At 51.0% G+C, this 24,705-nt stretch overlaps 1 protein-coding gene across 1 annotated transcript in view; it reads right to left on the bottom strand.

Moving 5' to 3' along the window:
• Positions 1–24,705, bottom strand: part of TRPM8 (transient receptor potential cation channel subfamily M member 8) — a 1,843,971-nt gene that overhangs the window by 612,074 nt on the left and 1,207,192 nt on the right. Inside the window, 1 exon segment of the mRNA XM_030210821.1 lies at positions 19,247–19,359. Within this exon segment, the coding sequence (XP_030066681.1) occupies positions 19,247–19,359 (113 nt within the window).

A 24,705-nucleotide genomic window follows, 5' to 3' on the forward strand; every position in this document is an offset into this window, starting at 1 on the left:
CGGTCCACAGCTTTGCCGCACTCTGCATAAGAGGGGGCTCGGATCAACCAGTCGTCCAGATAAGGATGGACTTGGACTCCTTCCTTTCTCAGGAAGGCCGCGATGACCACCATTACTTTGGAGAAGGTCCGCGGAGCAGTAGCCAACCCGAACGGGAGGGCTCTGAACTGGAAGTGTCGGCCCAGGACTGCAAAACGCAGAAAGCGTTGATGAGGAGGCCAGATGGGAATATGCAAGTACGCTTCCTTGATGTCCAAGGATGCCAGGAACTCCCCTGCCTTCACTGCCGCTATAACAGAGCGGAGAGTCTCCATGCGAAAGTGCCGAACTTTCAAGGCCCGAATGACCCCTTTGAGGTCGAGGATAGGCCGGACAGAACCTCCTTTCTTTGGTACCACAAAGTAAATGGAGTAACGTCCCTTGCCAAGCTGATTTACTGGCACCGGAACGACCGCGCCCAGGCGGATCAGATTGTCCAAAGTCTGCTGCACTGCCACAGCTTTGACCGGAGACTTGCAGGGAGAGAGTACAAACCCGTCTCTTAAGGGTCGGCAGAACTCTAGCTTGTAGCCGTCTCTGATGACTTCCAGCACCCAAGCGTCTGAAGTTACTCTGGTCCACTCGCCCAGAAACGAGGACAGCCGTCCTCCAATCTGCACTGGGGCATGGACCAAGGCCCCGTCATTGGGTACGAGACCCTGGGGGAGGACCGGAGGGCGCACCTCCGGAACGGCGGTCTCTGCGAAAGGAATGCTGCTTGGGGGAGAAGTTCCTCTTGAAGGAAGAGGGGGCAGAAGAGCCCGACCTGCCCGGGTGGTACCGACGGGCTTTCTGAAACCGTCCTCTGGAGGTACCTGGGCGCCGAGCCCTGACCTCTGGTAACCTCTTGCCCTTAGACGTGCCGAGATCGGTCACGATTTTGTCCAGCTCGACCCCAAAGAGCAGCTTGCCTTTAAAAGGCAATTTAGCCAGGCGGGACTTAGAGGCGTGGTCAGCAGACCAATACTTCAGCCAAAGCCACCGCCGCGCAGAGATTGTCTGAGCCATACCTTTAGCCGAGGCTCTCAAGACATCATACAGCAAGTCTGCCAAATAGGCCAAGCCCGATTCCAGGGCCGGCCAATCAGCCCTCAAGGAAGGATCCGAGGGGGAAGCCCGCTGCACCATAGTCAGGCACGCCCTAGCCACATAGGAGCCGCACACTGAGGCCTGCAAACTTAAAGCAGCCGCCTCAAAGGACGACCTTAAGGCTGCCTCCAATCTTCTGTCTTGGGCGTCCTTTAGGGCCGTGCCACCTTCCACCGGCAACGCCGTTTTCTTAGTCACCGCAGTGATTAAAGAATCCACGGTAGGCCACAGAAAGGCCTCACGTTCACTTTCAGGCAAAGGATAGAGGCGGGACATAGCCCTAGCCACTTTGAGGCTCGCTTCTGGGACATCCCATTGAGCCGAAATCAAGGTGTGCATGGCATCCTGCACGTGGAAGGTTCTAGGCGGGCGCTTCGTCCCCAGCATAATGGCGGAGCCAACAGGGGCTGAGGGAGAGACGTCCTCCGGAGAGGAAATCTTCAAAATGCTCATGGCCTGCAATAACAGGTTGGGCAAATCCTCTGAGCGAAAGATCCGCGCTGCAGAGGGGTCATCCGCTCCATCCGAGCGGGGATCCGTCTCCTCCAAGGAATCCCCAAAGGACCGTTGGGAGAACTCAGATACGCTGCCCTCATCTACATCGGAGGAGACAAAGTCCTCCAAGGCCTGGGAATCCACCCGAGGGCGTTTACTTCTGGGGGCTCAACCTCTTTATCAGATGAGGGAGCAGGGGCAGCGTGTTGCATAAGGAAGGCCTGATGCAGCAGCAAAATAAACTCGGGGGAGAAACCCCCCAGACTGTGCACTTCCGCAGCCTGGGCCACAGCCCTAGACGCACCCTCAACCGGCGCTCGCAAGAGCGGGGGAGAGAAATGCTGTGCATCCAAGATGGCGTCCGGCGCAACACTCCGCGAAGGAGCCGCGCGGGAAGAACGGCGCTTAACTTTAGCCCAGGGGCGTATCTGCGTGGGGCCTCAGGGGCCTGGGCCCCCGCAGATTTCGCCCTGGCCCCCCCTACCGCTGCCAACCCTCCCCCTCCGTTGCTCGCCTACCTTCACTGGCGGGGGACCCCAACCCCCGCCAGCCGAGGTCCGCGTCCTCCTGCCGCTGCCGGCTGCCTTTGGTCCTTTCATTTTTCCATTGAAGCTGGCGCCGACGAAAGTTTCTTTTGAATCTGACGTCGCTGCACGTTGTACGTGCAGGACGTCAGACTCAGAAATTGTTTCTGAGTCTGACGTCCTGCACGTACAACGTGCAACGTGCAGCGACGTCAGATTCAAAAGAAACTTTTTCGGCGGCGGCGGCGCCAGCTTCAATGGAAAAATGAAAGGACCAAAGGCAGCCGGCAGCGGCAGGAGGACGCGGACCTCGGCTGGCGAGGGTTGGGGTCCCCCGCCAGCGAAGGTAGGCGAGCAACGGAGGGGGAGGGTTGGCAATGGCAGCGGCTGGGGGGAGGGGGATCGGCAATGGCGGCGGCGGCGGCGGGGGGGGGGGCTATAATGTGCCCCCTCACTCTGGCCCTGGCCCCCCCTACCGCCGCAGGTCAGATACGCCCCTGCTTTAGCCGCTTTTTTGCCGTCGCCCAAATTAAGGGCGTTCATGGCATTAACGTCTCCCACCTCAAGGGCGGCCCAAGAAGAAGCCGTCCGAGCAGCGTGGCCGGCCAAGATGGCGGAGGCGAGCAGCGGGGGATGGGCGTTTATGGCGGGAAAAACCGCCACACCGGAGGAAGAACCGGGACACTCATCGGCCTCCAAACTGCCACCCAACAAGGGCGAATCAGGCTTTACGACCCCCGCATCCCCTCTAGAAGCGCACACGCGATCCGGGGAGCGATTCCTTGCGCCCTCGCCCTCTGACGCCATAGGCCACGTGGAGATCAATCGGGGAACCCCCTGCCCGCTACAAAAAGGTAAAAATTACCTGTTTTCTGCTCTGAGCTGTAACGAACTGGTGTCCCAGTGAGTAGCTGCAATAAACGTTTAAATAAACGTCGAAATAAACGCCCTTAAGGACGTCCAAAATTTTCTTTCTTTTTTTTTTTATAACGGAGCCAGCGTGAGGGGGGAGAAAAGGAGGGACCTGGCACCACCAGGTTTGCACTTGCTCAAGAAGAGCCCTCAACCCCAGGTACTCAACAAAACCTAAGAATTAGGCTTGGAGACCTAGCCAGAGCTGCTGCTGTGTGTGACCACCACCTGCTGAGATAGAGAACATACTGAGGAGTTTCCGGCAGCACATGACCACATATAGGGAGGCAAAAGGATTGCTCTATATCTCCACCTGCTGGTAGATGGACACAACCCACCAGTCTATGGATTAATCAGCATGATGAAATGGAAGGTAGTCTTTTGAGGGGCACGTGACTAAAACGCGGACTGCGAGAGTACACCGCAAAATGAATGCCACGCGACTAGAAAACAAAAGTACAAAAGTGGCCGACTATGCGAGAAAAAAATGGCCAAAATGTGCGACTACTTGTCACAACGCCTAAAAGGGCCGGCCATATAGGAGACCGGGCAAAATTAAAGAAGGCGCTGCAAAAGAGTGTGGTCGCGGTAGCAGAACCTGAACTCACGCGGATAGAAAACAAAAGTACAAAACTGGCCTACTATGCGAGAAAAAACGGCCAAAATGGGGGGTTACGTGTCACCACGCCGAAAATGTCTGGCCGTACAGGAGACCAGGCAAATCAAAATGAGAGGCCAAAATGGAAAGGCTGGCCAAATCGAAATGGGGGGCCAAAATGCAAAGGCCGGCCAAATCGAGATGGGAGGCTAAAATGGAAAGCCCGGCCAAATCAAAATGGGAGGCCAAAATGGAAAGGAAACTCACTGACCATTCGGAACTCGGGAAACCGCAAATCGCGCACCACTGGGGAAAACTGTGCTGCTCGCTGCCGACAAAGAGACCTCCACGCTTTGTTGACAGCTATTTAAGCGGCGCATGGGGCACCCACGAAGCCCCGCCCCCTTCTGGCCTCCCAACCAACGGCAGGGAGGGGCTCTTGCCACGTCACCCAGACCGTTGGGGAAGCCGGAAGGGAAGGGTCGCCTGGGCCGGGGAGCTACTGTGCGGCAGCCGCCATGTTACCTGCGCCTGCTCGGTATGCTCCTCGCCGGCCTTCTTTTATTGGTGCAGAGATTTTGTTTCTCCTGGTAATGGGCTTCTAAAACAGATATAAATGTTATGGGAATCAGGTTCTCAATGTTCAGAGTTTCTATCTATTTATTTACTTATTTATGGCATTTTATCCTACGTTAAACTTGAATTAGATTGGAACCTGGAAGCATTACAAAAAAAAAAAATTCCCAGAGACAGTAATGCATGACCCCCCCTCCCGGCTCTCTCCCTGGGTATAGCCAGCTCTGCAATTGGGGGGGGGGGGGGGGGGGGGGGCACAGAGTTGGACAGGGGAGAGGCACGTGGCAGTGGGAGGCAGTCTGAGTCAATGTACCTCTCTGGACACTTTGTCCGCCTCGTGGACGAGCGTAGTGGTTGCAGTGCTGCAGTGTGGCTTGAAGTATGCTGTGGGACTCGTGCTCGGCGAGGCATGCTGCCTGCTGGGTAAGGTAGTCTTTTATTGAGGGGCGCGTGACTAAAACGCGGACTACGAGAGTACACTGCAAAATGAATGCCACGCGGCTAGAAAACAAAAGTACAAAAGTGGCCAACTATGCGAGAAAAAATGGCCAAAATGTGCGACTACTTGTCACAACGCCTAAAAGGGCCAGCCGTACAGGAGACCGGGCAAAATTAAAGAAGGCGCTGCAAAAGAGTGTGATCGCCGTAGCAGAACCCGAACTCACGCGGATAGAAACCAAAAGTACAAAATTGGCCTACTATGCGAGAAAAAACGGCCAAAATGGGGGGGCTACGTGTCACCACGCCGAAAATGTCTGGCCGTACAGGAGACCTGGCAAATCAAAATGGGAGGCCAAAATGGAAAGGACGGCCAAATCGAGATGGGAGGCTAAAATGGAAATGCCAGCCAAATCAAAATGGGAGGCCAAAATGGAAAGGAAACTCACTGACTGTTCGGAACTCGAGAAACTGCAAATCGCGCACCGCTGGGGAAAACTCCTGCGCCGCTCACTGCCAACAAAGAGACCTCCACGCTTTGTCAGCAGCTATTTAAGCGGCGCAGGGGGCATCCCCCGAAGCCCCGCCCACTTCCGGCCTCCCAACCAACGGCAGGGAGGGGCTCCTGCTACGTCACCCAGACCGTTGGGGAAGCCGGAAGGGAAGGGTCGCCCGGGCCAGGGAGCTACCATGCGGCTGCTCGGTATGCTCCTCGCCGGCCTTCTTTTATTGGTGCAGAGATTTTTTTTCTCCTGGTAATGGGCTTCTAAAACAGATATAAATGTTATGGGAATCAGGTTCTCAATGTTCAGAGTTTCTATCTATTTATTTACTTATTTATGGCATTTTATCCCACGTTAAACTTGAATTAGATTGGAACCTGGAAGCATTACAAAAAAAAAATTCCCGGAGACAGTAATGCATGACCCCCCCCCCCCCCCCCCCGGCTCTCTCCCTGGGTATAGCCAGCTCTGCAATTGAGGAGGGGGGGGGGGGCGCAGAGGTGGACGGGGGGGGGGGGCAGAGTTGGACAGGGGAGAGAGCCTGTTGTTAAAAGTTTACCAGCACACCACTGTATAGATAGATAGATAGATGCAAATGAATATGCTAATATGCCCCACCCCATCCTTTGCCCCCCCCCCCCCAAATGAAAGTCAAACCTACGTCCATGCTGAGCAGTTTGGAGGGCTGACCGGAAGGCTTTAGAGCCACTTACTTCTGTGTCTCCCTCCCAAGGGAGCAGTGCCCTAGTTCAGAATCTGAGCAGCAAACAGTCTCAGAACATTTTGTCTCAATAAGAGCAGTGAGGTTGATCAAGTCTGAAATTCATCTCTTTAAAGAACAGCTAGAATACAGTATAGTTTATTTCTCTAAGGATTATCAATAGAAATCAAACAAAATAAAACATGGAAAAGAAAATAAGATGATACCTTTTTTATTGGACATAACTTAATACATTTTTTGATTAGCTTTCGAAGGTTGCCCTTCTTCGTCAGATCGGAAATAAGCAAATGTGGTAGCAGATAGCATATATAAGAGAAACATCAAAGCATTACTTTGACAGTCTGACAGAGTGGGAGGGTGGGGGTGGAGGAAGACATTTTGTGTGAACTCACAACAAAGATGGAGATAAGGGACTATTGTCAGTTTGAGCAGGGGATTGTCAGCCTCTATTTCAGTACTGAAGGGCAGAGCAGATACTACTACTACTATTACAGGGATTAGTGCACTATTACAGGGATTAGTGATTAGGGACAAAACCAGGGCTTTTTTTGAGGGGGTACTGAGTACCGGCACCTATTTCATTGTCTGTTAAAATTGACCCATGGTCCCCAAGTTTTAATGAAAGAGATCAACCTCTACACAACAATTCTGCCTTGTCATAGACTCTTTGACTGGTTGCATGGGGCCTGGCTATTGTGGGGTGGGTCCCTCAGTGATTACCCCACCCCTGAAGGGTGGCCAGGCATTTGAGTACCGGCACCTTTTTTGCTAGAAAAAACGCACTGGACAAAACTGTCACAAAACTCTACTTACAAATTCAACAATATTAATTCACCTCCAGTGTAGACATTCTGGGCCAGGGATGCTCTAATATAATGTTAAAATAAACTTCATTATTATCTGACACTGACAAGGATGAACACAGTGCTCAGAATGAAAGCCCAATGCACGATCCCCTTTCTTTCAGTGTCGTGAGTCAGCAAGAGGCTGACGCTGCTTCTGTGCTTTTATCAGAAGGTGATTTAATTGTGCCAGTCTCTTCCACAATTGAAAATAGTGAGGGAAATATAGTTCACTGTTCTCTCCCTCAGAGATCTGCTATCAGTCTGAGCCGGACTATGCAGAAGCTATGATACTGCAGGAGTTAAAGGAGGGGCTATGCCAGTGCCTCTTCTGACCCATGAGTTAGGGAAGGATACACACAGTATGATAGTGATTCTGGCTTTGGTACAGACAGTGAAATAGATTCCGAGGTAAGAATTTTGTTGTTAATTCAAAATCTTGGTAAATATAGTACGACGCCAATTATCCGGACTATCCTCTGCAGGGGGTGGTCTGGATAATCATAAATCTGAATAATTACACATACCTAATTTTTATAAAGAACACACAATCAGAGCATTGTATGTTGAACAGTTTTATTTTCAACAATAAGTTGGCAGAAAAGGGGTTTTCTCTGCCGCATTCCTGCAAGCTGAAAGTGCAAGGTTTTTCTCTGCTGCATCCCTGCAAGCTTATTTCTGCTGTGTATGAGTCAGGAGGAAAAGGAAAGGGCCTGAAAAGGAAAGGACAGGGCTTTTCTCTGCTACAACCTCACTCCCGTTGACATAATTTCCTGCAGCAGACTACACAGACTGTGAGGATTGGCTGGGAAAGTACTGTACTGTTGGGCGGATAATGGGTCTGGATAATTGGACATCTGGATGATCGGCATTCAGATAATCAGCATTGTATTGTACTAACTAATCTCTTCTGTTAAAATCTGTTTCTATTTCATAGATAAATTCTCATGCTATCCTTTCAGGTAATGATGAGACTCTGTCTATTGTAAGTAGCCAAGGATCTCTAAAGCAGAATGTGTTGTATCATAATCCTTTATCACTTTCTTCTAAGGTAAAAGTACAAGACACACCAGTCATCTTAAATGTTCCTCAGATGGTCAGGTTAGAAAGGGCAGGCAGAGAAAGGTTAGAAAAAGAAACCAGAGGTACTGATGTAAGGTTGCAGACATGCAAAGGTCCAGATTCCGGTTTTAGCTTAGCCAGAAAAAAGGACAGACCAACCATTATACACAAAGGGGGTGAGATCAGAAGACTTGCACCAAGCACTACAACCTGGACTCACGTGGAGGGGCATAATCGAATGTCGCTGGCGAAATAGATCGCCGGTGATCTATTTTGGCGGTGGCGCAACAGCTGGCCGGAACCATATTTTCGAAAAAGATGGCTGGCCATCTTTTTTTTCCGATAATACGGTTTAGCCCGGCCAAATGCCAGAGTTCGCCGGGGTTGAGATCGCCGGTTTTGTTTTTCAGCAATAATGGAAAAAACTGCCGGCCATCTCAAACCCGGCGAAATGCAAGGCATTTGGTCATGGGAGGAGCCAGCATTTGTAGTGCACTGGCCCCCCTGACATGCCAGGACACCAACTGAGCACCCTAGGGGTCAGTGCGGTGGACTTCAGAAAAAGCTCCCACATGCACAGCTCCCTTACTTTGGGTGCTGAGCCCCCCAACCCCCCCCAAAACCCACTACCCACAAATGTAAAACACTACTGTAGCTCTTAGGGGTGAAGGGGGCAACTACATGTGGGTACTGTGGGTTTTGGAGGGCTCCCATTACCAGCACAATTGTTACAGGTGGGGGGGGGGGATGGGCATGGGTCCGCCTGCCTTAAGTGCACTGCGGTACCCACTAAAAATGCTCCAGGGACCTGCATACACGCAGGCCTCTAGGACTTGTTGCTGCTGTATAACCTTGGCACACCAGTTGACACCTGAAGACTAATCTCTTTGAAAAAGTCCTTTATTTGAATAAGCACGTTTACTCACAGTTAACTGCAGATCAGAGGTTGTGCCCCACTGGCAAAGAGTCTCCCTGGTACTGAGATTAGCAGCAGGTCAGAGCTGGCAGAATGGTGTACAATGCCCTCTTTCAGCAACATTCAAGGTAATAACTAAGGTCTCTAACGTGGGTAACACATGAAAGGGATCAAAACCTGGCTTACAAAAATGGCCACTACCTCATGGACTACTGGAAACAAAACAGGGCACACTCTGACCCAGTTAGCAGGGGGAAAAGCACCATGGGAGTACAGCTCACTACCCTACACCCACCACAATGCATTGCTGATGTGACTCTGCAGTGCACCTAACAGAAAAGGTGTCACACTCACCCGAGAGCCACATCTGACCCAGGGAAAGGCTGTGAGAGTATCTAACACATTCTGCTGTCATGGAGGTGGGTACGGCATTTGAGGCTGGCATACAGGCTGGCAAAATATGTTTATAATTGTGTTTTTTAGTATGGGAGGGGGTTGGTGACCACTGGGGGAGTATGGGGAGGTCATCCCCGATTCTGTCCGGTGGTCATCTGGTGAGTTGGGGCACCTTTTTGAGGCTTGGTCGTGAAAATAAAAGGACCAAGTAAACCCGGCGAAATACTGCTTAACGCTGCTTTTTTTTGTTCCATTATCCGCGAAAGCCGGCCATCTGGTAGCCACGCCCATGCCCACCCATGTCCCGCCTTCGCTAAGCCGCCGACATGCCCCCTTGAACTTTCGCCGGTGAGGCGACGGGAAAGCAGCGATGCTGTCAAAAAAGCAACTTTCGATTACACCGTTTTCACCGCTTTTAAGAAATCGCCGGCCATCTCCCGATTTATGTCGGGAAATGGCCAGCAATCACTTTCGAAAATAAGCCTGATGGGCATGGGAATGTTAAAAGCTTTATTTCTGTTTGTCATTTGTGTGTCTGAGGTAGTAAAGCCTAAGCTAGCAAGACCGGGTCTGAAATTAGCTGTGGTACGCGAGACATCCCAGAAGGTTACACAAAATGTGCATATACTATTAGATCAGCATATGATTCTGAAACATTTTACTGTTACTGACAGACATAGGCGCCCGGTATAGGAGGCTTGGGGAGGCTAAGCCTCCCCAGCCAAGGCGACGGTGGTGTGCTGGAGCAGGCTTGCACCGAGCCAGTTCTCCTCCTCCCCCCTTCCCTCTGGATCCGGTCACCAACCTGACTCGTCGAATTCTTCGAGGCATGCAGTCTTGCCTGCCCACCCTGCTGCCAGTGCTGACTCCCCCCGCTGGCACTGCCAGCGTTCGCACTTTAAAAATGGCCGCCGAGACTTCCAGAGGCCTCGCGAGACTTCTGTAAGTCTCGGCTGCCATTTTGATGCGCGAACGCCGGCAGCACCAGTGGGGGAGAGTCAGCGCTCGCAGCGGGCAGGCAAAACTGCCTGCCCCGAAGAATTCGAAGTCAGGATCTGGAGGGAGGAAGGAGAATTATCGGAACCACTCGGGAGGGGGTGGCAGGGGAGAGAAGGGAGTCGCTGGGCATGGGTGGATGGAGTGGAGAGAACCAAGGGTCATGCTGGGTATGGTATGGGTGCATGCAGGGCAGGGGAGAGGAGGGTCACTGCTGGACATGGGTGGGTGGATGTAGGGCAGGGGAAGAAGGGTCACCGGGCATGGGTGCGTGCAGGGCAGGGGAGAAGAGGGTCACTGGACATGGGTGGATGGAGGGCAGGGGAGAGGAGGGTCGCTGGGCATGGGTGCATGCAGGGCAGGGGGAGAGGAGGGGAGAGAGAAGAAATGCTGGACATGGATGGAGGGGAGGGAAAAGTGAGGAAGGAGATGAGGTGAGGGAAAAGGAAGAGAGGAGAAAAACTGCACATGGATGAAGAAAATAGGCAGAAGCTGAGGACCAGAAATGAAGAAGAAAGGTGGAAAGTAAAAGAAATAAATGGAAAGGAAGCCCTGGAAACGGAGTTAAGAGGACAGATAACAGCAGAATCGGATACTGGGACAGCATCAGAAAAACAAAGTCACCAGACAACAAAGGTAGAAAAGATCATTTTATTTTCATTATAGTGTTTGGAATATGTCCACTTTGAGAATCAGGTACTCAACTTTAAAAGTTTATATTTATTTACTTATTTATGGCATTTTATCCCACATTAAACATGAATTAGGGTGTTTTGTGGCTCTACATGAGAATTGTGATGATATGATCCCTTGTTTCATATTGTTGACGGTCTGCATTTTCCGTATGGGTGGTATATTGGTGTATTAGGTTCTGCCCAGTGTAATATTTATGGTACAGTAAGGTTCTGAGTGTGTATTTGCACAAAGTTGTGCATAGTGTTTTGCAGTTGAGTGATTGTGGTTAGTATGTGCTTTGAGCAACCACTTTATTCTTTGACATATGATACATAGCTAATATCTAAATTTAATAAAAGGTATTAATTGTGACTTTTATTTTTATTTATTTATTTTTTCAGTGTGTGTTATCAGACATTTATGGATTGAAGCTCCACCCCTGGCCCCACCCCTAACCCCACCCCCTTTAGCCTCCCCAAACAGTTGGGCCTATGCTGACAGACTGTCCTCTAACATGCTCTCAGAATACTCTCAGCCAGCTGGAACAGGTCCTAATGCAGCTGGTCTTTAATTTGAAAATGGCAGTCCCCTCACATGTTAATGTAGAAATATTTGAACTTGCATTTGTGTTAAGCTTGCCTTTTATTTCACCTGATAAGGTTGACCAGCTGAAGCAGATGATTAATATGGGATCTTGGGATAAGGTTCATACCAAGGTTAATACACTTGAGTATGTGGCATATCACCCCGATAACCCACAGCCATATCCGGTACCTTTTCTAATGGATGCCATTGAAGCTATTTGTGGTATATCCTCTATTCAGGCCATTGAGAGATGTAAGGTTACCATAATGTCTACCAGCCTCTGGACCTCACTGTTTGCAGTTGTGGCCTATCAGGGACTTCAGATTTCAAGATTATAACGGTCCTGTAGACATTGTGTAGACTCACACTGCTCCAGTAAGTGCTAAACACTAATTCAGAGGTGAACTTAAGTATGTGATCTACATTTAAACTAACTAGCGGTGGAGACCAGTTTGCCATGCGCTGAGGCCCATTTTACCACAGTGGGCAAAAAAGGATGAAAATAACCATGGCAATGTGGTAAGATTGCTCTTATCACGTGGCCATGTGAGGGGAAGCACTTACTGCCACCCACTGAAGTGGTGGTAAGGGCTCCTGCGCTAACCCGGTAGTAACCAGGTAGCATGTGGTGCTGCCCGATTACCACCAGGTTAGCGCCACGCTAAAAAAATACAGCCCTATTTTCCCTAGCATGGAAATGATGCACACTGGGGCTGGAACTACTGGCACTGGTGCCAGCATTTGGCTGGCAGTAGCTCCAGATTAGTGTGGTAAATCTGCGTTCCATATCATCAAGCTGATCAATCCATAGACTGGTGGGTTGTGTCCATCTACCAGCAGGTGGAGATAGAGAGCAAACTTTTGCCTCCCTATATGTGGTCATGTGCTGCCGGAAACTCCTCAGTATGTTCTCTATCTCAGCAGGTGGTGGTCACACACAGCAGCAGCTCTGGCTAGGCCTCCAAGCCTAATTTTTAGGTTTTGTTGAGTGCCTGGGGTTGAGTGCTCTTTTGAGCAAGTGCAAACCTGGTGGTGCCAGGTCCCTCCTTTTCTCCCCCCTCCCGCTGGCTCCGTTAAAAAAAAAAAAAAAAAAAAAATTTTTGAACGTCCTTAAAGGCGTTTATTTCGACGTTTATTTAAGCGTCTATTGCAGCTACTCACTGGGACACCAGGTCGTTACAACTCGGAGCGGACAGCAGGTAATTTTTACCTTTTTATAGCGGGCAGGGGGTTCCCCGATTCTTCTCCTCGTGGCATATGGCGTCGGAGGGCGAGGGCGCAAAGGGTCGCTCCCCGGGTCGCTTGAGCGCTTCTAGAGGGGATGCGGGGGTCTTCAAGCCTGATTCGCCCTTGTTGGGTGACAGTTTCATGACCGATGAATGTCCCGGTCCTTCCTCCGGCGTGGCGGTTTTTCCCGCCATAAACGCCCATCCCCCGCTCCTCGCCTCCGCCATCTTGGCCGGCCACGCGGCTCGGACGGCTTCTTCTTGGGCCGCCCTTGAGGTTGGAGACATTAATGCCATGAACGCCCTTAATTTGGGCGACGGCACAGAAGCGGCTAAAGTTAAGAGCCGTTCTTCCCGCGCGGCTCCTTCGCGGAGTTTCGCGCCGGACGCCATTTTGGATGCGCAGCATGTCTCTCCCCCGCTATTGCGAGCGCCGGTTGAGGGTGCGTCTAGGGCTGTTGCCCAGACTGCAGAAGTGCACAGTCTGGGGGGTTTCTCCCCCGAGTTTGTTTTGCTGCTGCATCAGGCCTTCCTCATGCACAACGCTGCCCCTGCTCCCTCGTCTGGTAAAGAGGTTGAGGTTCCCAGAGGTAAACGCCCTCGGGTTGATTCCCAGGCCTTGGAGGAATTTGTCTCCTCCGATGTAGATGAGGGCAGCGTGTCTGAGGTCTCCCAACGGTCCTTTGCGGATTCCTTGGAGGAGGCGGATCCCCGCTCGGATGGAGCGGATGACCCCTCTGCAGCGCGGCTTTTTAGCCCAGAGGATTTGCCCAACCTGTTGTTACAGGCCATGGACACTTTGAAGATTTCCTCTCCGGAGGATGTCTCTCCCTCAGCCCCTGTTGGCTCTGCCATTATGCTGGGGACGAAGCGCCCGCCTAGAACCTTCCACGTGCATGATGCCATGCACACCTTAATTTCGGCTCAATGGGATGTCCCAGAAGCGAGCCTTAAAGTGGCTAGGGCTATGTCCCACCTCTATCCTTTGGCTGTGAGTGAACGTGAGGCCTATCTGTGGCCTACCGTGGATTCTTTAATCACTGCGGTGACTAAGAAAACGGCGTTGCCGGTGGAAGGTGGCACGGCCCTAAAGGACGCCCAAGACAGAAGATTGGAGGCGGCCTTAAGGTCGTCCTTTGAGGCGGCTGCTTTAAGTTTGCAGGCCTCAGTTTGCGGCTCCTATGTGGCCAGGGCGTGCCTGACTATGGTGCAGCGGGCTTCCCCCTCGGATCATTCCTTGAGGGCTGATTGGCCGGCCCTGGAATCGGGCTTAGCCTATTTGGCAGACTTGCTGTATGATGTCTTGAGGGCCTCAGCGAAAGGCATGGCTCAGACAATCTCTGCGCGGCGGTGGCTTTGGCTGAAACATTGGTCTGCTGACCACGCCTCTAAATCCCGCCTGGCTAGGTTGCCTTTTAAAGGCAAGCTGCTCTTTGGGGTCGAGCTGGACAAAATCGTGACCGATCTCGGCACGTCTAAGGGCAAGAAATTACCAGAGGTCAGGGCTCGGGCTAGTACTCGTCCCGGTACCTCCAGAGGACGGTTGCAGGAAGCCCGTCGGTACCGCCCGGGCAAGTCGGGCTCTGCCCCCTCTTCCTTCAAGAGGAATTTCTCCCCCAAGCAGCATTCCTTTCGCAGAGACCGCCGTCCCGGAGGTGCTCCCTCCGGTCCTCCCCCAGGGTCTCGTACCCAATGACGGGGTCTTGGTCCACGCCCCAGTGCAGATTGGAGGACGGCTGTCCTCGTTTCTGGGCGAGTGGACCACAATAACTTCAGACGCGTGGGTGCTGGAAGTCATCAGAGACGGCTACAAACTAGAGTTCTGCCGACCCTTAAAAGACGGGTTTGTACTCTCTCCCTGCAAGTCTCCGGTCAAAGCTGTGGCAGTGCAGCAGACCTTGGACAATCTGATCCGCCTGGGCGCGGTCGTTCCGGTGCCAGAAAGTCAGCTTGGCAAGGGACGTTACTCCATTTACTTTGTGGTACCAAAGAAAGGAGGTTCTGTCCGGCCTATCCTCGACCTCAAAGGGGTCAATCGGGCCTTGAAAGTGCGGCACTTTCGCATGGAGACTCTCCGCTCTGTTATAGCGGCAGTGAAGGCAGGAGAGTTCCTGGCATCCTTGGACATCAAGGAAGCGTACTTGCATATTCCCATCTGGCCTCCTCATCAACGCTTTCTGCGTTTTGCAGTCCTGGGACGACACTTCCAGTTCAGAGCCCTCCCTTTCGGGTTGGCTACTGCTCCGCGGACCTTTTCCAAAGTAATGGTGGTCATCACGGCCTTCCTACGAAAGGAAGGGGTACAAGTCCATCCTTATCTGGACGACTGGTTGATCCGAGCCCCCTCTTATGCAGAGTGCGGCAAAGCTGTGGACCGGGTAGTTGCTCTTTTGAGCTCCCTGGGATGGATCATCAACTGGGAGAAGAGCCAGCTGCGCCCGACTCAGTCCCTGGAGTACCTGGGAGTTCGATTCGACACCCAAGTGGGCAGAGTGTTCCTGCCAGACAATCGGATTGTCAAACTTCAGGCTCAGGTGGACCAGTTCCTAGTAGCCTCTCCCCTTCGGGCTTGGGACTATGTGCAGCTGTTGGGCTCTATGACGGCCACGATGGAAGTTGTGCCCTGGGCCAGGGCTCATATGAGACCGCTTCAACTCTCTTTGCTGCAGCGCTGGACTCCGATGTCGGAGGATTATGCTGTGCGCCTTCCCTTGGACCCAGCAGTGCGCAAGACGCTGAGCTGGTGGATGCAGACGGACAAGTTGTCTGCGGGAATGCCTCTGGTGACCCCAGAGTGGATTGTCGTCACGACGGACGCCTCGTTGTCGGGCTGGGGAGCCCACTGCTTGGGAAGGACAGCGCAGGGGCTCTGGTCTCCTGCAGAGGCAAAGTGGTCTATCAACCTCCTGGAACTCAGAGCCATTCGGTTGGCGCTTTTGGAGTTCATCCCGGTACTGGTGTTGAAGCCTGTACGGGTCCTGTCGGACAATGCCACGGCTGTGGCCTATGTCAACCGCCAGGGAGGTACCAAGAGCGCCCCTCTAGCCAAGGAGGCTATGAATCTTTGCCAGTGGGCGGAAGTGAACCTGGAGCAGCTTTCAGCAGCCCACATTGCCGGAGTCATGAATGTCAAGGCGGACTTTCTCAGTCGCCATACCTTGGAGCCCGGAGAGTGGCAGCTATCTGCTCAGGCGTTCTTGGACATCACGAAGCGCTGGGGCCAGCCGAGCCTAGATCTGATGGCGTCATCGGCCAATTGCCAAGTGCCGCGCTTTTTCAGCAGAGGACGGGACCCTCGATCCCTGGGAGTAGATGCTCTTCTCCAACAGTGGCCGACACAAGAGCTTCTCTATGTGTTCCCGCCCTGGCCCATGTTGGGCAGGGTGCTAGACCGGGTGGCAAAGCATCCCGGCAGGGTAATCCTGGTGGGTCCGGATTGGCCCAGGCGTCCCTGGTATGCGGACTTGATCAGGCTCTCAGTCGACGATCCTCTGCGGCTGTCAGTGGAGCAGGGCCTGTTACATCAGGGTCCCGTGGTGATGGAGGATCCCTCCCCCTTTGGTCTTACGGCCTGGCTATTGAGCGGCAGCGTCTGAGGAAGAAGGGCTTCTCAGACAAGGTCATCGCCACTATGCTGAGAGCGAGGAAGCGCTCTACTTCCACTGCTTACGCCAGGGTTTGGCGTATCTTTGCAGCGTGGTGTGAAGCAGGCTCACTTTCTCCCTTCACTGCTCCAATTTCTTCAGTGTTGGCGTTCCTGCAAGAAGGTCTGGAGAAAGGCCTGTCGCTCAGTTCCCTTAGAGTCCAGGTAGCGGCTCTGGCTTGCTTCAGGGGCCGCCTGAAGGGTGCTTCCCTGGCTTCGCAGCCAGATGTGGTGCGCTTTCTCAAGGGAGTTAATCACCTGCGCCCTCCTCTGCACTCAGTGGTGCCTGCGTGGAATCTCAACCTGGTACTAAGAGCATTGCAGAAGCCGCCTTTTGAACCCTTGTCGAGGGCATCTCTGAAAGACCTGACGTTGAAAGCAGTCTTTTTGGTGGCTATCACTTCAGCCAGAAGAGTTTCCGAGCTCCAGGCGCTCTCATGTCGAGAGCCTTTTCTGCAGTTCACTGAGGCAGGAGTGTCTATTCGCACAGTGCCTTCCTTCCTGCCCAAGATTGTTTCTCGCTTCCATGTGAATCAGCAGCTCTGTCTCCCTTCCTTTCGTAGGGAGGACTACCCAGAGGAGTACTCTGCTCTTAAATATCTGGATGTGAGACGAGTCATCATCAGATACTTGGAAGTGACCAATGATTTCCGGAAATCGGATCATCTGTTTGTCCTGTTTGCAGGTCCTCGTAAGGGTCTGCAGGCTGCTAAGCCTACAGTGGCAAGATGGGTCAAGGAAGCCATTGCAGCGGCTTATGTGGCCGCGGGGAAGGTGCCGCCTATCCAGCTGAAGGCTCACTCCACGAGAGCTCAGGCGGCCTCGATGGCAGAGGCCGGATCCGTCTCCTTGGAAGAGATATGCAAGGCGGCAACTTGGGCTTCGGCTCATACATTCTCCAAGCATTACCGTTTGACTGTGGCTGCACGGGCGGAGGCCCGGTTTGGAGCTTCAGTGTTGAGGTCAGGGATTTCAATGTCCCGCCCTGGGTGAGTACTGCTCCGGTACATCCCACCAGTCTATGGATTGATCAGCTTGATGATATGGAAGGTAAAATTATGTATAATCATACCTGATAATTTTCTTTCCATTAATCATAGCTGATCAATCCATAGCCCCTCCCTGATATCTGTACTGTTTTTATTCTGGTTGCATTTCAGGTTCAAGTTTAGTCTTCAGTTACTTCAGAAAGACTTCGTGTTCAAGTTTTTTCACTTGGATTCTTCAAGAGTTAAGACGAGTTTGTGTTACAGTGAGCTGCTGCATTCCTCTCCCCTCCGTTTTACGGGGCTGGATTGAGACTTAAATTCTGCCGGCACTCCCTCCCGCTTCGTGCGGCTGTAGGGCAGCTTTGTACCCCTCCCGCTTCGGCGGTGTTAGGGTCAGTCAGCTCCTCCCGCGGTTGCGGTTGCAGGATAAGCCAGATCCCCCCGCATCGGCGGGTGTGGTGTCCCTCCCCCGCTCCGCGGGGATGAGCTGGACGGATTCCCCTCCCCCACTTGTGTGGGGATGAGCTGGGTTAATTCCCCTCCCCCGTTTCGGCGGTGGTGAGCTGGGCAGAGTGTCCCTTCGTGGGTGTAATTCTCTAAGTGCTGAGTCCTGCGGATGGAGCTTTGATATCGACATACTGAGGAGTTTCCGGCAGCACATGACCACATATAGGGAGGCAAAAGTTTGCTCTCTATCTCCACCTGCTGGTAGATGGACACAACCCACCAGTCTATGGATTGATCAGCTATGATTAATGGAAAGAAAATTATCAGGTATGATTATACATAATTTTACCTTGTAAAACCATTTTGTAAAAGGACCCTATAGAGACCAACTTCTTGCCTTTCTAGTGTCTATAATTCACTAGCAGTGCCAAAAACCATTGTTTCATTCATTGTCAAAATGGGTATTCATTTGCTGTTTAAGAGATTTTGCTGTATTGTTTGAGTTGTAATTGTGTATTTATATTTTCTCCATGAAAAACTGAATACATTTTTGAACAAGAAAAAAGCATAGACCTCACAGTCTGTTAAGAATAATAGTGTAAATAACAAAATGCAAGAAGTAGCACTTTAGGTAACAAATATTTCACTTCAATTAAACATTTATAGTCCATCCAATGTACTCATATGAGAGGAACGCCTCTCGTATGAGGAAAGGCTAAAGAGGTTAGGGCTCTTCAGCTTGGAAAAGAGACGGATGAGGGGAGATATGATTGCGGTCTACAAAATCCTGAGTGGTGTAGAATGAGTAGAAGTAAATCGATTTTTTACTCGTTCCAAAAGTACAAAGACTAGGAGACACTCGAGGAAGTTACATGGAAATACTTTTCAAACAAACCGGAGGAAATATTTTTTCTCTCAACACATCCTCTTTGCCAGAGGATATGGTAATAGCGGTTAGCATATCTGGGTTTAAAAAAGGTTTGGACAAGTTCCTAGAGGAAAAGTCCATAGTCTGCTATTGAGACACACTTGGGGAAGCAACTGCTTGCCCCGGGATTGGTAGCATGGAATGTTGCTGCTAATTGGGTTTCTGCCAGGTACTTATGACCTGGCTTGACCACTGTTTGGAAAACAGGATACTGGACAAGATTGACCATTGTCTGACCCAGTATGGCTATTCTTTTAGTAATAAAGTAGCCAATAGAGGCATATCACAAAAATAAGCATAGTTAAATCAGTTATGGGAAAGGGGAGATGACAGTTCTATGTACACCAGTGAATTATATAGCCTTTCAGTGGAGGAAAAGTTGGATAATTAGTGAAAGACAAACAAAACCTACAAGGGACGCAATAGTTGACTTGGTATTTAAAAACAGAAAAAATGTTTCTTATTTTCCAACAGGTATGCTTGAGCTTCAGTCATCATCCAATATTGCAATTTTTTAAAGATGGTTGGGTTGCGTTTTGACAGCACTTAATATATTTCAGTCTGTTACTGCACAACATGGACTATTGGTTCTGAAACTGTCTTTGCACGATGCAAACAGAAGATCAGCCTGTATGTTTATTATTACCTGAAGGAGATGAAGCCACAGCTGATTAAGGGGATGAACAGCAAGCACAGGATTATCTTCCAGTTTTTTGTGTCCCTGGAAATCTCCCCATACCACTGCTTAGACAGGAAATTCTGTGCAGAATAAATAAAATAATTACCATATTTTAGTCTTTCAAATGTTGATCCATTTGGCGTCTTAGGTTTGGCTCACGTGAGGTTATGAAAATGAAACAGGCATGATCCCTGTATACAGAAGAATGCACAGAAATAAAAGTTAAAAATTTAGAACAGAAAATATAAGATTATGCTTTTTTTAGACTAAACATGTATTTTGAGGCTAATTATATAACAGGGTATGTATTAAAAAGTTGAAGAACATGTTTATTTTACACCTATTACAGGGGATAGTTTTATAAAACATTTTATGTATGTAAAGCTGTTTTGTAAGTGTAAAAAAACTGCTATTATAATATTGTGTAGGTGAATATACATATGAAGAAGAAGAATACTCTCATGATTAGAGTACTGGATTGAGAACCAGGGAATTGAGGATCAAATCCCACTACCACTCCTTGTGGGCAAATCATTTAACTCTCCATTGCCTCAGGTACCAACTTAGATTGCAAGCCCTCTGGGGAAAGAAAGATACTCACTATTCCTGAATAAAATTCACCTTGAGCAACTAAGAAAGAGATGAGCTAAAAACAAAATGCATCTCTGTATGCTGATATGAGCACCTGCACTTTCATACATTCTGTGCCCAGACAGTCCAAACTCATGTCTGGGCAGAGCTGGAGTGGAATTACAAGGTATGCATGTTCTTTATAAAATATACACATACCAATATAGGGTCAGATATTCAGCACACAGAAGTCAGCTGCAAGCAGAATTAAGCCTGGATATTAATAGCAGGGCCATGCCCAGGCTCCGGCATTGAATATCTAGGTAAGTGCAGTTAACCAAGCACTGGCCAATATTCAGACCAGTGCCGGTTAGCTCAGCAGATAAAGTGAAGATACCTACCTGTGGCAGGTATTCTCCGAGGACAGCAGGCTTTGTATTCTCATGTGTGGGTAACTTCCGGGGCGGGACACAGGGAGGGAAGGCCCGAAAAGAGGCGATCTGCGACTGCCACCTTGAATGCAGGGGGCCCGGAGGCAGGCAGGTGAGACCGCGGACTGAAGCGGCGGGGGGGGAGTGACGGGGGGGGGGCAGCGGCGGGGGGAGCGACAGGGGGCAGCAGCAGCAGGGGGAGTGACGGGGGCGGAGGCGGAGCAGCCTAGCTCCGGGCCTGGCCTAGTCTGTCGGCGGCCCTGGGAACAGGCTTGACTGCATGGGCCTTCAGAAGGGTGGAGAGTTCCTCTGCAAGCACCTGCCTGTGCTGAGAGCTGAATGAATGAGCTCTCGGTGAGCAATTTGGAGGTTTGGAATGCCAATTGAGGGTGTACCTGAGATGGACTATTTGAAGAACTCACCAGTCAGAGGTTATGCGAGGCCATCTTTGGTGAAAACATTTTAGCCTCCCCCTGACCAGCAAGTCATCTAGGATGGACACTTGTACTGCAGCTATGCTCTGCTGGAGCCAAAAACTTATCCCTTGCTTTAACAGGGAGAAGCAGGGGCCTTAGGTGCACGCTGTTGATGAGAATGAGCGCGCTAGGGCTGAGCCTGGGCAGAATAATAGTAGGGGCCGCTCCTTGACTTGCCGAAAAAACCTCCTAGATGTGGAAGTAGGTGCAGAAGATGGCTGGTGAGAGAGAGAGAGAAGAGATGGAATCAGCATGTTTCTTGTTTTGATCAGCAACCTCCTCAACCTTCTCTCTAAAAAGATTATCCCCCCAGCAAGGGGCATCCACCAACCTCTGCTCAACAGAATGTTCCAAGTCAGAAATAGGTAGCCATGAGAGTCTGCGCATTGCTATACATTGAGCAGAGTGCCCCTGGCAAAGAACTTTCAACACACCTTTTGCTGCTTCACCAACTGGTGAAAAGACTTGGCCTGCTCCAGATGGAGCATATCGACCAAGTCAGACAGCTATGTCACCAAGTTCCGCAAGTAAACACTCGTGAAGAGCTGGTATGATTGAATGTGGGAGATAAGCATAGAGACCAGGTACATCTTTCTCCCAAAACAATCCAGGGTTCTAGCTTCTATGCCTGAGGGATCTGAGTGATAGTCCATAGTACTCCTGGCTCTCTTGAGAGAGGATTCCACCACCATGGAGTCGTGAGGCAACTGAGGTCGCACAAACCCAGGCTCACCATGGATCCAGTACTGGGATTTTCTTGGGGACAAGAAGGACCTACAGAGGGGACGCCCAGTTCCTGAGGACTGCCTTAAGTACCTCATGGAGAGGAGCCATCACAGCCTCCTGAGGAGCGGAGGTATAGTCCAGGACCTCGCGCATCTTGAACCTGGACTCATCCTCCACTTCTACAGGGAATGGAATAGCATCTGCTATGTCCCTCACAAAAGATGGGAAAGAGAAGCTCTCAGGTAGAGATTGTCTCCGCTCAGGTGGTGGGGAGGGCTCAGAAGGGATCCCATAAGACTCGTCAGAGGAAAAGTATCTGGGATCCTCCTCTGAATCCCATGAGTGAGACCGAGCCTGCCTCGATGCCGAGGAACCATGTCCCTGAGAGCAGCGTCAAGAGACTGGCTTCCACCTCGACTCCAGTGAAGCTTCCTCCACTGACGTCAGAGGGGTGCCACCCTGGGTGGTAGTGGACACCGGCGCCGCATCGGGAGGTATGGCAGGCGCAAGCACCCCTGATACCATAGCACATCACTGCAGAGGCCATCCAACAGCTCAGGGAGCAAGGTCCGGATGCGCTCATTGGGAAAAGCTGCCTGTGGCACAGGATGCAGAACTGCTGGAGCCAATACGGGAGCAAGATCTCGGCTGCCTGGAGACAACTGCATCGGCACCTCCTGGATGGAGGGAGAGTGGTCCCCCTGGCACTGACGCTTTTCGGCTGCCATATCCCTCGGCACCCTGGAGCTCCCGACACTGTGAAGGGCAACCGGTGATGGTGCTTCTTGGCCTTTGCTCGAAGCACATCACTCATGCTCCTTGGTGCCGATGAGGATGACGTCGAATCCTCACGTCACCTGGGGATCGGGTCCGAAGATGGACGGTCCCAATAGGCCTCCAGAGCAGGAGGCCTTGAGATAGGTGGAGACACACTCGATGCCTCACTGCTCCCAGTGTCCTGAGGTCTCGAAGCAGTCATGCTTACTGATACTCCCAATGCTGGTGCGGCACTCAACATCAATGTCAACGCCTCCAAACTCGATGCCGATGCTGACATCGAGGAAACGGACCTGGCTCCAAAAAGACACTGCAGACACCAAGAATGGGTGTCTTTTCCTGAGTTGCACCGGGTACAACGCTTGAAGCTACTGGGAGTCTTCGTGGACATGGATGGGAAGACCTCACCGGCCAAATCAAATGGCTCGATAGTGCCGGAAAAAGGGGGTTCCTGACCAGAGTCAGGGCCTAAAGGCAGCCCACATCGAAAAATAAAGAACTAAGAAAAAATTATGGGACTTTTTTTTTAAAAAAGAAACAAGGCAAAAGAGGGTACGAGAAAAAGGCCGAAGGCACTCAAAAGCTCAAAAAAACCAGATGAGTGAAGAGACACTAAAGAACACAGCTTCTCTTCATGCAAAGAAAAAGAAACTGAGGGCTTTGTGGAGCGCGGCTCATGCTTCACAAAGCTCTGTTTTTTCACTTGGGCCTAAATGCTGGACCAGACGACACAGATCGGCGTCTACCCACACATGAGAATATAGGACCCTGCTTGGCCTTGGAGAAATTAGGACAGCATTTTTGCATCCTGTTTTACCATTGAAGAATAAACTTTTATTTTCCTGATCACCTCCTCAACTCCTCAACTCCTTGCCCACACCTGCTAGCCCCCCAATCACACCCATCTCTTCCCCTGTATCTTGCCCCCTTCCCTCATCCAAGCCATCATTGTTCCCAAACCCCCATGCCTCCTATTCTACATCGTTACCTGTTGTCTTCTGTCACTCATTTTCCTATGTGTACTGTGACTGTGCACTGGTGAGGGAGCAGGTGCAGGGTCTCATGAGATACTGTAGGTGGAGGTATACACAGTGGTATTTCTGGGGTCAGTGGGTTGCACCTGTTGTGGTGCGACACCAGCATGCCAATCATGGATGTGATGAATGCTTTGGTGGTGCATGCCTTGCTGGAGGTGGATGAGAGTTTGGAGGGGAGGCCTCAGAGCAGATATCCCTACCAGAGAGTCTTCAAGCCCGCACCCACTTCCTGGACCTCACTGACGAGGAATGCCTGACTAGGTTCTGCTTTGACACCTCTGTGACCAGCTACAACTCTTCCTCCAGCTCAGGACATGCAGGAATAAGCCTGCCAGTCCAGCTGAAGGTCACTGCCTGCCTTGTCTTTCTGGTCACCGGCACCTTTCAGTCAGTTTTAGCAGTCAATGCAGCCTAACCCTGCCCACCGTCTCCAACTGCCTTGCCCAGTTCCTTGATGCCTTACTCACCCACACCTTTGACTATGTTAACTTCCCCACTACTGCCCAGATACTCTAGAACAACATGGCTCAGTTCTACACCACAGTCCGCTTCCCCTCAGACATAGACATCATCGACTCCACACATGTCACACTCAGGCTCCCCTTGGGCACATGAGGAGACCTATAGAAATGGAAAATTATTTCACTCTATGAACATGCAGGTCATATGTGATGCTCAGGGAGAGACTATAGATATATATGCCCGTTATCCAGGCTCCACCTGAGATGCCTACATCCTTCCATATTCAGGAATCTACCTCAAGTTTAACGGAAGGGAGATCACCAGTGGTGGCTCCTAGATAAGCAATACAGAGATTCCCAAACTACACTCCTCCTCATAAATACAATCCTCATAACCTTCAACACATTCCCTCACTCTAAATGCCCCCACAACTCACAACCTTCAACACACTCCATTATACTAGATGCCCCCACAACCTCCATTACCCCACCTACAAAAGGTCACCATACCAGCCAATACACACCCATGTTTCCCCCCACAGGTGGCAAAGACTACCCCCAGTGAACCTGGCTCATGACTCCCATTGTCCACCCCCAAAATGAGGCTGAGGAGTACAACAAGAGGCATAAGAACACCTGAACCATCATAGAGCACACTTTTGGCCACCTCAAAAATAGATTCCAAAATCTGGATTGTTCTGGAGGGGAGCACCTCTTCAGCTCTGAAAAGGTGGCCAAAATCTTCATGGCCTGCTGCATGCTGCACAACCTGGCTCTCCAAAGAAAATAGGCCCTGCTAGAGGAGGGCCAGCAACCACAGCAGCAGCCATCAGACTCAGAGGAAGAGAAGCCCCACAGAGCTGACCAGGGAGCCTTCCACCTGGGAATGCATACTAGACCCTCCAGTTGGGGGTCTGCAACAAAGACTCATTCTGACAAATTTTCATT

Source organism: Microcaecilia unicolor, chromosome 7 (genome assembly GCF_901765095.1).
Source record: "Microcaecilia unicolor chromosome 7, aMicUni1.1, whole genome shotgun sequence".
In the NCBI taxonomy this organism is placed as follows: Eukaryota; Metazoa; Chordata; class Amphibia; order Gymnophiona; family Siphonopidae; genus Microcaecilia; species Microcaecilia unicolor.